We start from the raw sequence: 14,414 nt of genomic DNA, 5'->3' as shown, positions 1-14,414 counted from the left end.
ATCGAAATATAGTTGATTTTTTAATGTTGACTTCTTTGTCAAACATGTTATATTCTCTTGTTAATTCTAATAATTTGTGTGCAAATTTCTTTGGGTTATCTACGTAAAGAATCATAGCATCTGCAGTTAATAATAGTTTCGGTTTTTTTTCCCATCTTTTAACTCTTCACTTAATTTCCTTGTCTTCAACCAGAGTCACCAATACAATATTTAGTGATGAGAATGGTAAGTATCTGTGTTTTCCAATGTTAAAGAAAATGATTTTATTATTTCCCCCTTGAGTATGGGGTTTGTGGTTTCTTATAGTTACCCATTATCAGGGTAACTATATATATTTTTGTATTCCTGGCATACAAGGGTATTTTCTTTTTAGATCATACTGAGCTTTAACTGATGGTTTTTCCATATCTGTTATGTAGTAATGATATGCTTTTGTCCCTCTCTCACTTTGTTAATGCCGTGAATTAGATGAATGGATCTACTAGTGCTGAAGCAATATTGATTTCCTGAAATAAACCAATTTTCTTCCTAGTTGTATACAGGGCTGGATTGTTCGCTAATATTTTGTTTGGGGCATATGCATTAAATTGCCCTCTTTTTCCTCAGAATCAAAGCCTGTCTGGTTCAGATATCAAGGTTACACTGGTGTCCTAAAATGAGGGGTGTTTCTTCTGTTCCTACTCTCTGAAAGTTTACAGGTAAGATTGGGGTTGCCAGTACACTGAGTATTTGTCTGATTGCACTTATAAAACAACGTGGGACTGGTGTTTTCTTTGGTGGAAGAGTTCCAAACTACTGATTCTATTTCTCTATTTGTTGTAAGATTATATACATTTTTTTATTTTAGTCAAGTTTGTAAATTTATATTTTGCTAGTACTTTTTCCATATCCCATAAATGTCAAATTTATTGGTATAAAAGGATATTTAGTATCCTCACTTCATCCTTTTTATTGTGAAATAACCACTACACAAGTGTATAAAACAAATATACATCTCATTAATTTAACAGTCAAATTTATATCCTCCAAAGGTAACAACTTTCTTAACTTCATAATGACCATGACCTTGCTTTTCTTTACAGTTTTTATTCCTTAAACATACATCCCTAAGTACTATAGGGTTTGTTATTAAATAAAAATAATAAATATAATAAATAGTGCTAGACTCTGTTACAAAGATCATTCTGGGAGAACTAACCTCTTTATATTAACTTTCATTCCATGAACACATTCTCTCCCAGCATCTATTTATCTGTTCTGTTGAGAATGTGCACTCGTGTTTTGTTCTATTTTTAAATCTTGTTTCTTGCTATAAATCTTAGGGGACATTTGCTTTGCATTATCAGATTAGTCCCCTTTAATAAGAATGAAAGTATGTTTTCATCTGTCCAGTAACCTTTCTTTATGCAACCTTATAAGAGGTGGTGTGGGACGGTCTAGTTTGGTAGGTCAAGATGTTCTACTAGTGATTCTATGAGACCGTTTTAACTCTTGCTAACCCAGAGGGAAAGGAAATAATTTAGATGTACTTACTCATCGATTACTGGGCCAGAGAAGGGGGTGCTGGGAAGGGGCAGGTTAGGGAAGGGGACTAATCTGCAGCAGGAAGCTTTTTGGAGAGAGGCCTTTCTATTTTGATGTTTCTGGGGAGTAACCTGAAGGTACCCGGAGCACAGCCCCTTCCTTTAACTGGAGTGTCTCTTCCTAAAGAGAGCCTTTCGTTAAATCTCTCTCCTTTTCTTACTTTTCATTTCCTTATTTATTCATCTGCAGGCTTGGAGTGAGAGCTACCCTCTGCTCTGTGGGTTGGCATATAAAGGTGCCCACAATCTTGCCCAGCTACCAGCTCCACGCCCCCCACTCCTTGCCTGCAGCCCTGGTCAGTCAGAGTTTGAAGGTATTACCTTCTTGTGCCCCAGAGTGGAGGAGGGGCCTTTCAAATGAACTCACAGCACAATCTTTTTTTCCCCCATTTAGGTCTCCACCTAAATGATGTCATTTGCCCCCTGGTTTCACAAGATCACTCTGGCTCCTGAGTTGAGAAGAGTTGCAGGGGCCAGGCCTGAAGCTGAAAGACCATTTAGGAGACTGAGGCAATAATCCAGGTTGGAGATCACAGTGGCTGGGACCAAAGAGCTAACAGTAGAGGCTGTAAGATACAGTCACGGACTTGCTATACATTGACGGATGAGCCAAGAGAAGGTGCTGGTGGACGGGATGAGCAAGGCTGCTGCCTTGCACGAAGCAAGAGGGTGCCAATCACAGTGAAAACAGAGTGAAGGGTGTTCTCTGGAGTTGCGCAATCAGGGCCATGGATGTGATAAAAGGGCAGAATCAATGTTTTTGACTCAAGCCACTAATAAAACGGAGTTGCCATTAACTGAAATGGGGAAGATGGGGGTAGAATGAGTTTGGTGGTGGGTGATGGATGCTCAGGAGTTCAGCTCTGGACGCGTTGAACTCCAGAGGCCATTAGCAATCCAGGAGGTTCGGTGGAACAGGTGGTTGGATCAATGACTTCAGAGGACAGGAGAGAGATACCATTTGAGGGAAGTCATTTGCATATGGATGGATTTTAAAGCCAAGAGATTGGAGGACATAATTACAGGGAATGAGTGTGGATCAATGGTTAGGAAACTACACCTGCAGCCAAATGTAATCAGCGGCTTGTTTGGTACATAAGTTTATTGGAACACTGCCACACCCATTCACTTCTGTGATCAGAGTGAGATATTTGAAATCTAGATTACAGAGGTATTATAGGTTATTTTTAAAGGGTCCCTTGCCCATGGCTAACAAAAATTTTGCACAGTCACTGGTTTGGTTTTTCCTAGTTATACACCCTTGATACAAAAGCTATCTGCCATGTCTGATATAGTCCACAGACCACTTAATGCAGAGAGTAAACACATAGACTTTCATGCAGCACCCCTTTAAAAGGCTCGTGGTATTACCATCCCCATTTAACAGATAAGGGCACTAAAGTGTACAGAATACAACTAATTTAAACAAGGTTGTATAACGAAGTAGTGAATGGAACCTGGACGTAGCTTAGATCCTTCTGTCTCCGAAGTATTTTCTGAATTCACCCCTTTCTCCCATCACCTGGTAGACACAGGGATTCAGAAAGGCTGAAAGGCAGTCACGCCACCTCTGAGTGACAAAACCAAGATGTCTGAGCTTCAGGCCAAAGCTCCCTTTGCCACACCACTCCACAGGTCACGATGCCCTTTTAAATGAAGCAGACTTACTTTCTTTTGATCCAGTTGGGTCTTTCCCCCACCCTCCTCTCTCTCATTGTAAAAAGATTTCGTGGATAAAGATTCCTTGTTTGTCTTCTAATTCTGTGTTGCTTTACCCCTCTTTTTTTTTTTTTTCCTTTATAATTCTTTAATGAATCCACATATTCCCTTTCCACAATTTCATTTCTTCTTCTATCTAACAGCATGGAACTTTCCATCCTTTTGACAGAGTTCTACAACAAAGGTTAATTACTTTATAATTTCATTCTCTTAAAAAAAGAAAAAGCACACTAAAATTGCTAATTTTAACTGTGCTTCTTGTCAGTAGGTTCATGTAAATTCACTGCAATTAAACCAGATGTTTTCTTCTGCCTAAAGTCAGGTGGTAATTTAAGGGAAATTTTCATTTCAACATAAAGGAATACAGAGTGTAATCAAGGGAAGTTTTTTCTTCTCCTCTCCTAGTTTATCCTCTCCTCTCTCCTCCTCCATTTTCATATCTGAGAAGTGGGGCTAATGATGATGAACTTTGAGGGCAGTGGTGAGGAATAACAAGTCAGCTTATGTAAAAGCACAGAGCCTGCACATTCAATAGAAGTTTCCCTTCCTGCTTATCTTGTCTAGGTTTTTTGTTTGTTTGTTTGTTTGTTTTTCATTATACATGCCGTATTTGTTGGTTAGTTGGTTCATTGTAAACAAACCCAGAACCAACTTAAGAAAAATCAAAATACTTTGAAAATGCTTCGGAGGCCACCACTACATAAGACTGTAAGTGAGTCTCATGGAGACAAGATAGATTTAGATCATTTCAATTTCCTTGTATTTTGCAGTGTTGTTGGAGGAAAGATAACTTTTCTGGATACATTTTTACCTCTTAAGATGTCAAATATATCTTTTTAAGTGGTGTGTAGATCTCTACAGTGGTGTGTTAGTAAATGTTTCACAAATGGCTTTCCAGGAAAATCAAAACGCAATGTTTGCCCATTTACATGGTGTAAATATCCCCACCGTGGCCAATTTCAAGCAAAGGATGTGGTATCATGGAGTGCAGAAGTAGAAAGAGAGGCGAGTGATCAGCTCTAGCAAGCCAGTACGAGTACAGATAAAATGCCTTCTACATAGCCTCCCCTTATGAAACAGTGTATATAAACAGGACCTCTGCTATCATGAAAGAGGTGTGCGCTTTGATGTCAGACACTCATTCATTACACAAGTAGTTCATGGTTCATGAGCACCTACTATGTGCCTGGCAGACAATATATACGTACGTATACACACACACACACACACACACTATTTCAGATGATGGTAAGTACTATAGGAAAAATAAAGCAAAGAGAGTGTTAGGGAGGTTTTGGCCAGGTATAGGATTATATATTAGATGGTCAGGGAAAAAAATCATGAATAAGATTTTGAGATCTATTTATTGGCTCTGCCATTTGTTACTTGGTAACCTTGGACAGCTTCCATAACCATACTGAGCCTTAGATTTCTCTTCCACACAGTTGTATCAACGGCGCCTGCATCCCAGTGTTTGGCAATTGTATGAATGCAGAAAACCAGCGCAACGCCGAACTCCTAGTGAGCATCTGAAAACCATAGCTGCATTTTGCTTGCCCTTTCTAGTATCTCAAGGTCATCTGTGTAAACATCAAAAATGTACTGAGCTCTAAATAAGCGCTGCTTTCAGGACTGCCTAAGGTGTGCAGAGTTTTTTGCCTTTCTACTAAATGACTCGGGACTGCGTTACTTGTTGTTTTGCTGCTACTGCCTTTTATATTTTTCTTCTCACTTTTCTCTTTTCCTGATTTTAGGTACCGCATCGTGTTACTACACCTGTACCTGTCCCTAGCAACATGCAGCCTCCTTCTAGCCTCCTGTGACCTGAGAAACCAGATGACGAGGCTTCTTAGAAATGCATAGAAAATACAGGTGCTCATTCCTGAGATACGCCAGTCTCCCCTACAATTAACGTACATTTACTATATTGTATTAAATGAAATAATGTATGTATTGTATGCGATCAATCATATTATATATCAACTACCGGGGTTGCCAAAAAAATGTATACACATGACTTGTATTCATCTTTTGTTATCGGTATATACTATTACAATTTTAATACAGTTTTTTTTTTTTCTTTCTTAAAATGTGTGTACATTTTCTTGGCACCCTCTGCATGTGAATAGATTACATACTATATTATTAATCACAGATTTTTATATAATTATTATAAATGATATGGGAGCCTAAATTTCCTTATTGTAAAATAGAAAACTAATACTGTTGCCCTGTTCACATTTGGAGTTAACATTAAATGAATCGACATTGCTGATGAAAAGGTAGAATGATACTTCTACGGAGAATTATGTCAACATCCAACAAAACTTCATATGCATTTACCTTTTGACCCCAGTAGTTCCACTTCTGTGAATTTCCCCTGAAAATACTGTGTTTCCCTGAAAATAAGACCTAGCCAGACAATTAGCTCCAATGTGTCTTTTGGAGCAAAAATTAATATAAGACCCGATCTTATTTTATTATAAGACTGAGTCTATATAATATAATATAATATAATATAATATAATATAATATAATACTCGGTCTTATAAGATAAAGATAATATAAGTAATATAAGACTGGGTCTTATATTAATTTTTGCTCCAAAAGACTCATTAGAGCTGATTGTCCAGCTAGGTCTTATTTTTGGGGAAACACGTTACATCTCCACAAATACCAAACAACATGTGCACAAGGGTATTTGCTACCATATTATTTGTCAGAGCAAGTAATGGGAACAACCGAAGTATCCACGGGACCCTGCTTGAATAAACCATGGTAGACCCGCAGAGTGAAATCCCATCCAGTTCTACAAAGGAATGACAGACGTGTCTACAAGCCAACATGGGGTGATTTCCAAGATACATTAAGTGAACAAAAGCACAAGATGAAGAGTATATCTGTTATGCTATCTTCTATATAAAACATAAGAGAAAGACAAATAGTTTTAACTTTTTTGCAAGATGAACTATAGGAAAGATATGTCCAGAATGAATAAAAATGGTTATCTTTCAGGTGTGGATAGGAACAGTGTGAAAGAGCTAGATGGTGGCAATGCTTCTCTGTGTGCCTCTTTTTATTTAGTTTTGACTTTTGAACCATGCAACTGTTTTGATGGATGTTAAAAATAATGACACTAAATAAAAAAGGAAGGGGGGAAAGCAAACCTTAAAATTGAAACAAATGAACCTAATTGAGTATCAAATTGATAATATAACCGTACAGAAAAAAAACATTGAACCTTTGAATACAGTCTTTTGACCGCCCAAGAGAAAAACTGAAAAGAAAATCTTTAACCCTAGTACCTTTCTTGTTAGTTAGAAGAATTGGTATTGTAATTCTGAAACTATTTTTTATGTACTATAAAATGGAGCAAATGAAAAAAAAATGTGGATGCTGGGAACCAGGGTTCTCACTGAAGGAGAAGGAAGATATATGTATGGAATGAGGACAAATGCAAAAGATTCCTGAGGTGTTAAATTTGAATCAGCATGAGCTCATGATTTAAAACAGATAAATTATATTCCCCAGCTCTCCCTACTGGAAGAGTCTAGAGGCGATAACACCCCTCTGAGCACATCGAAGTTGTATATCTCAGTGCCAAAAAACCACTCCCATTGAAAGCAACCCCAAATCATTAGCTACGTGGTGGACTTCAGGTGTGGGGCGGAGACATTCCAAGGACAGCCTAGCGTACTATGTTCTGCCAGAAGCACGGAAGACTAATGAGAACATATCCAAAGGGCCTAGGAGCCAATTTGAAGAGACTCCCACTAGTCATCTATGAGACAATTTGAGCATCGGAAAGAATTGTAAATAACACTGGCTATTAATACATTGAGTCAAAATGATCTATGAGTCAATAGGGATACTTAAACTAGGGACGGGGATGAGGAGAGAAAAGCTCTTCTATAAAGAAAAATGTTAATACATGCAGAGGGAAAGACTGAAATTCACCTTTTTGTTACGACCAATGTACTGATGGATTCAGGTGAGCATTATTAGCAAGGAGTGCTAAAACCACTGGGTGAAAAGATCTAGGGGAAAAGGGTACTCACAGAACCTGAACTATCACTGCACAGACTAGTTGACTTACAAAGGGAAAAGGGTATTACATTTACAGTGGTGGGACGGGGTGGTCCCCATCTTACTAAGTGACCAAACGCAGCAGCATCTGTAGGAGACCCCTTACATTAGGTACCTCTTGACATGGTACAGTGAGACATACACATCATCAACCCAGGTAGCATTTTTGCCAAAAATGTCTTGTAATCTGGTTTGTCACATAAAATCAGGTTTAACATTATTGGAAACATGCACGTGGATTGTCTACTTGGTGATTTTAAAGTGAATGCTACATTTCTCAGATGTTCTGTAGCGCTGTGGATATGTAAGAAAATGTCCTCATCCTTAGGTCATGTGCACGGAAGAGTTCAGAGGTCAGTTGTCACGATTTCTGCAATTTCTTTTTAAATAGTGAAAAAGATTATGTATTTTTAGACATGATTTTTCCATTCCGTATGTATCATTCATATATATGAATAAGCAAATGTAGCAAAGTGTTAAAAAAAAGGTTGATGCTAGGTGAAGGGTTTACAGGTCTTTTTTGTACTATTGTTTCGATTTTTCTATAGCTTTGAAACATTTCAAAATGAAATCTTGGGTACGACTCATTGCATATAGCACGCCTATTGGTGCCTGGCACAGCGGGCACTCAGTAAATGGCAGCCCAGATGAGACCATCATCAACGTCGTTTCTGACTTTCAAGGCCTCATATATTCCATTTCACAGTCCTGGCTATCATCTGGTGAAAGGTGGAGAAGTAACCACTAAATAAATGAGCTGTGGTTTTGAATGAGACATTTGTGGAAAGGGGAAACATAAAGAACCCATTTCGTCTCTAACCAACAGCAGCTTCTCAGATGAAGCAACGGGGCTCAGTGGTCATGAGCTTCTCTCGCCTGCAGTGGACGGATTCCTTCCCAGGCCCTCAAAGGCACTGGGGCACTGAAATGACAAATTCTACAAATTCCCCAGAAGACAACTTTGTAGCACGGACGAAAGCAGCGTGAGCCCAGTGAGCTCAGTGCCACAGGATGTTCTTTGGTTCCAGAGGGAGGTTCATTTAATGGACGAGAGCCCAGCTCCAGCCTCAGCTTGGCTTTGAGGTGAAAGAGTTCCCAGCCAACAGAAATGGTGTCCGCCCCCACCTTTAGGAGGAATGGAACCTAATCCTGGCACACAGAGGTGGCCTGTGCCCTTCTGAGACCTTCCTTCAGCTCAGTCATTCCGAAAGTGGGGCCTCAGGGTAGCTACAAGACTGAGCACTTGGCGTCTCGTATGTTGGTGTTTTTAATATGACGATGTCCACTCGTCCCAGTAGAGTAGGAATTGATGTTTTATTAATGGAGCTTAATTAAAACTTAATTTCAAAGCACTGCTGCTCTCACGTTGTTTTAATAAAGGCTTTGTGATTTTTTTTTTTCTCCCAGTGACAAGAAGGAGAAAGGGAGAGGTTGAGGCACGGCTTAAAGATGGGACCGGGATTTGCTGTTACATGTAGGTAATTGTCGAAAAGCAGCCCAAGGTGGGCAGGGCATCCCGCAACAAAAACCCTGAGTTGCTTCTGAGCCAAACCCTACCATTCATCTCCTGAGTCCTGATTACTCCTGCTGGTTTTCAACAGTGGCTACTCCCCTCTGACAACCCATGGCCACTTGTCACTAAAACACCCTTTTTGACTTGACACTGCCATTCCTTGAAAGTCTATGTCAGATTTTCTACAGACAGTTGGAGAAGACATCTAGAGCTCTGGAGAGGTTTCCTAGGGCAGGCGTATGGTATGGTTTCTGGGTTGCCTGTGCCAGTGGATCCTTTGCCAATAATTTTTCCCCCCCCTGTGATTTAGTGCAAATGTGGCAGCTACATTTATTGAAAAGTTACAGTCTGCTGGGCATTATTCCAATTTCTTTATATTCCACCCCCTTTAAGGAGCACAATAATCTATAAGGCAGGCACTATTTTTATCTCCATTTTATCATGGAGGAAACCAAGGCACAGAGAGGTTAAGCAACTTGTCCCAGGTGTATTTGGCTCCAGAGTCTGCCTTCTCAAACAGTGCATTATTTATTCTACCTGCTGGAGGAAAGGGCTGTATGTTTTTGAGACAATGAGCCAGATCCAAGGAAAGGTCTGGAAGCTTTATCAGAAGCCAAACCCAGGGTCACAGCTCCTGGGCTGCAGAATGAAGTTGAGATGAGATGCCCAACCCGCCGTTGTTAGAAGTTGGATAGGAATGGATTCATAGGAAGCAGACCACTTAGATCAGCTGGAGAAGCTGGTCCAGGGGGACAGCTGTGCCCACCAATGACTTGAGGTTCATTGTAAGGCAGGAAGGTCAGGGGCTGAGGTGACAGAAGTGGCTTCAGTGCTGCTGCTACCTAGGAGTATAGTCTGCAGGGGATGCAAAGAGAGTCGCTGCAAGGATGAATTTAAAGGGGGTTAGGAAGGGTTTGTCATGGAGGTAGGTTGTGTAAAACTTCCAGTCTAGGATTGGACTTAGGGGAAATGAGAATCGGGGGACAGGGTGAGAAGAGGCTGGCATTTTTGCTCTATGTCCTTCTGGGGCTTTGCACCTGAGGATGTGGCTCTGGATCCCACCAGGGACCATCAATCAGGGGTCCTGGGACTTGCTCATGTGAAACGACAACTAGACAGGACTGCCACGTTACAAGTTCTGTCTTGAGGATCTAAGGCAAATCTGAGTCAAGTGGGCGTATTTGCTTCATGCAGCTGACAATGACAGTGCTCTGCCCAGATCTCCTCAGACCCCTTTAGACCATTTTGTATCCCTGGACCTTTTGCCTGCATGGGCAGAGAGTCCAACATTCCTAAAGATTAATGTCCCAATCCTCCCTCCCCATCCCAGCCCTAACCACTGGCCGACAGCTCCCTTCCCTGATTTGGAAGAAGAGTGTTGCATAAGCTTCTCTGGGGAGCTCTTCTGCAAGCCCAGGTCACAGGCCCCCCTTTGCTGGACTTGGCCTGAAGCTGAATCTCAGCTTCTTCCCCTTCCCTATCCTGCTCCCCCACTCCCTTCCCAGTCTCTGCTGGGAAAAGTGTTTTTTTTTTCTTCTTCTTTTTTTTTTAATTTTTTGTGGGAAAACTTCCTTAATCCATCACTTGCACACAAACCTACATCTCACAGTCTGATTCTAGGGAACTAACTAAAGACATCCCACAGGGCCACAGGCAGGCTGGCTGGAGGGAAAAGGGGACTATGGCCGTGGAGAAATGTTTCCTAGGGAAGTCCTAGAATGGAGGAGTTCTGTCCTCCCACGAGTAAGGTAACCGCTGTGGTAGAGTTAAAGGCAACACGCAATGAGAGCCTGGGAAGGAACACCCAAGTCGGCTTCTGGCAGTCAGGGAGAGCTTCCTGGAGAAAGTAGCATGTGAGCAAAGACTTGAAAGATGAATAGAGCTTGTCCTGCAAACATGGAGGGAGAGGTCGTCCCCAGCCAGAGAAACGGCATGGGAAGGACAGAGGGGTGGGAAAAGCGATGTCTTCTCGGAAGCACACGGGACTCTGTAGTCCTGGAGTCTCGAGTTAAGAGGCATGCTGGAAGGTGCGATGCAGGGAGCAGACTCAACAGAACCATGTGGGAGTAGAGGTGGGGAAGGAGAAAAGGAGGCACCTAGGCTGACTTCCGGTCTTTATCTGGACTTACTGGATGCAGTTCACTGAGGTGAGGCATACAGAGAAGTCAGGATACAAGAGGAGACTGGTTCATTTTTGGAGACTTTGGGCTTGAGATGCCCGTAGGATTTCCAAGTGAGTATTTGGTTGGGTGCATCCAATGGGCATGCTAAGCTCTTTATACACATAAAGAGCTTTTCTGATTTTAATCCTTAGAGAATCCAGAGTTGTCTGACTCCCAAACTCAACATGCTTAAGCAATACGATACGCAGCTTCTGTTTTGGGAGGCATCAAAGTGGTTAAATGTTGGTTATCAAAGGTGGTATAAAGTGAGGAGAGGGGTGGGATACAGAAAGGTCAAACTTGAGCGCATGTCTGTGGAAGAGCTGCTGTGTCTACGGGAACAGCGCCCCCTGGAGTTGTGCAATGTATGGCCTGCACTGAAGACCTTGGAAATGAGACAGACGCAGAGGGGAAGATTCAAGAAGCAGGAAATACCAAAACCCTCCGAACTGACAGGCGTGGCCCCGTGAGCAGGTCCCACATTCCCCACTCCCGAGGAAGCGTTTCCCTCACTCACCGTCCTCCTCTGTCTGTACCACCAGCTCCTCGCTCTCCATCCGGCCCTCGGGGTTGGACAGCAGAAGGCGCAGCCGGATGGTCATGAAGGGGCGCAGGCCCCTCAGGGTGTAGTGGGAGGAGGTCTGAATGACCTCCTCAGCCTCGTACTGCTGCTGGTTGAAGACGTACTGGTACTGCACCGTGAGGTTGTAGCTGTGGCAGCGGGTCACCGCGTAGCCAAAGGGCTCCCACTGCAGAGTCAGCTGCCGGGCGCGGATGTCCACAATCTCCACGTTCTGCGGGCCGTGCACCGGGTCTGCAAGACACGCACACAAGACACAAGAGGAGCCAGTCAGGAAGGTGGAGGTGGGTGTCTCCTGAGAAGGGTGGGGAACAGCTCTTCAGACTTATCTCGGCTATTCAGCCACTGCTTCGTGGTGTCAGCCACACAGAGTATCATTTAACACGTTTCTGTCAATCAGACTCCTTTTTCTTACTTAAATACATGCATCCAAAAGAAAACAGAACTATAGAAAGGGAATCGCTTGCCATAAGTACATGTTAGCCACCAAAATAAATGGGAAATTGTTATATTCTTACAGGTTTATCAGGGGACCACCGAAGACCACCTTGAGTACCACCTACAGCACACACACCTCTTTGGGGATGTAGTAATTGAGAGGGCTGCCGGAGTCTCAACTTGCCTCCTTTTGCTGAATCGGGCCACATCGTCTCCCCTTGGGAAATCAGCCCCGGTTCCTCAGTTAACGACACTGGGATGCACAGGCTGGAAATAGATCAGCCTCCTTGACACACAACGCCCGGGCTATCCACGTGGTCACGTGACCCGTGACTAGGCCTTGGAATGTCCCCTCATTTCATTCACAACACAGCTCATCATTTCCTAGCCTCCCAGGACAGCCCTCAGCCGTCTTCTCCTCCTCTCCACTCTTTTCCAAACAGGCCCCTCCAGGGCCACCATTCTAAAAGCAGGTCTGATGGTGCATTGTTACCATAAATGCTGTCTCCCACATGCTCCCAGAACCCCATTTATAACATTGGCTGTGTGTGACTTTGTTATGAATATTCTGTTTATAATTTACATACATTAAATAGATGTTTTTGTATGAAACAGATTATAACAAATGAATGTTGTTGTTTTTTTTCAATCCCCACGTGTAAAGCTCATTCTATAAGGTTTAGGCATTTATTACAATAAAAGCCTCACTTCTTCTGTGGTCGGCATCCCCATACATTTGCGTGTCAGAGTCTCTTAGCTGGGAGTAGTGAAGCACCGGCTAGAGATTAAATCAGCATATTTCCCCCCTTTTCCCCTATACTACCTGTAAGACTTTACCAAGTTATGTAATCTCTTTGGGTCCATTTTTAATTTTATTTGTAAAATGATGATAATAATAGCAGTTATCTGCATTGGGAGGGAAAGGGGGAGTTAGTGAGATGTCATTTGCAAAGCAGTTAGAATTGCACCTGGAACTTAATAAGCTCTCCATACATGGTCGTTTTTCTTTCGCAGTAGTAGGACTAGGCATAAAAATAATACAAAGACTTCATATGCGGTATCTGTTCTGAACGCCTTATAAATGGCAGCGCTGGGTAGCATCCTTATGCGAAATGATGGATTCTACCATCTCTCCAGTCCCCTCAAAGCACAGGGGTAAGACTGCCTCTGTGCCAATGAAGCAATAAGAAGGGCAGTGGGTCTTGTTACCAGCTGAGTTCCCTGATCTGTCCCTGTGGAGAAAATGTCCTGCAACTTGTGTCAGAGCCTTACCAAAAAAACACCCATATATATATATATATATATATATATATATATATATATATATATACACACACACATATATATTAAAACAAAAAAACAAACAACAACAACAACAAAAACACCACGCCCCCCCCCCCCCACACACACACACACACGAGAAGGTACCCAGAATTGTCAGGCAACCTGGCAAGCCAGCTCAGACCTGCTCACACACTGCTGGGGACAGTGGGCAGCCTAGCCCCAGATCAACTGAGGAGTTGACGGTCACTGGTACAGCCCAATTATTCATGCTCACAGGTGCTTTGTGTAAAGGAGAGCCAACATCCCGGAAGCAAATGGGTGACTTTGAAACTGTGACATTGAATGAGTTGCTGCTGAGGGTCCATTGTATTGAGCCCTGTGTGGAGCAGAAGGTGAAAAGTGAGGTCCTCACAGCTGGCGGAGGCGGGGGGGGGGGGGGGGGGACAGCGAGAAAGCTGCTTCCTGGGACGTGCCGAGAAGTCCCAGCAGCCCTCCAGCTGGAAACTCCCTGTCCATCCAGATGCCAGAACTCTCCTGGCAGGGAGGTCATCCATCCCTGCTCAGAACCTCCTCAGCACTCTGCCTCTGGGGTGCCTTCCGAGCTGATGCCACCGGGCCCCAAAAGCGTGCTCACCCTCCTGGTCTCCCGCCTCCTCTCGTTACAGAGCGGGAAAAGGAACATTTAAGCCCCTTTCAAATCCAAGGCTAAGAACCCATTCTGTCAGACATCTTAAGATGCACCACAGCCCATGTTAAGTATAATTTTGAGGATCTCCAATGTGCCTTTAAAGCACACAGGAAACGATAAAAACAAAACACCACTGACAGCCAGCAGCCACAGTGCTGGCTTCTATCATCTGTATCATCTGTGACCCTGTAAGGGAGGGCCTGCCAGCCCCTCTCTACAGATGAATAAACTGAGGCCCAGAGAGGTCCAGGAACCTGTATAGAGTAGCAAGACTAGCAAGTGGCAAAGTGGGGTTTTGAACTTGTGTCTGGCTCCCACCTAGTGTGCAAAGTAAGAAGGCCTGCCTGAGCAGAGAGGGGCG

At 42.9% G+C, this 14,414-nt stretch overlaps 1 protein-coding gene across 18 annotated transcripts in view; it reads right to left on the bottom strand.

Annotated features, from left to right (window-relative positions):
* The window catches only part of PTPRT (protein tyrosine phosphatase receptor type T), a 951,833-nt gene that overhangs the window by 328,144 nt on the left and 609,275 nt on the right, over positions 1 to 14,414 (bottom strand). For all 18 annotated transcript variants that reach the window (XM_074318303.2, XM_074318304.2, XM_074318302.2 and 15 more), the window contains exon 8: positions 11,581 to 11,877. In XM_074318303.2, the coding sequence (XP_074174404.1) occupies positions 11,581 to 11,877 (297 nt within the window). The remainder of the gene's footprint in view (positions 1 to 11,580; positions 11,878 to 14,414) is intronic.

Source organism: Rhinolophus sinicus, chromosome 13 (genome assembly GCF_057876585.1).
Source record: "Rhinolophus sinicus isolate RSI-liver-muscle chromosome 13, RSI-T2T, whole genome shotgun sequence".
NCBI lineage: Eukaryota > Metazoa > Chordata > Mammalia > Chiroptera > Rhinolophidae > Rhinolophus > Rhinolophus sinicus.
The sequence above is the reverse complement of the archived record's forward strand: the minus strand, read 5'-3'. Positions and strand labels throughout refer to the sequence as shown.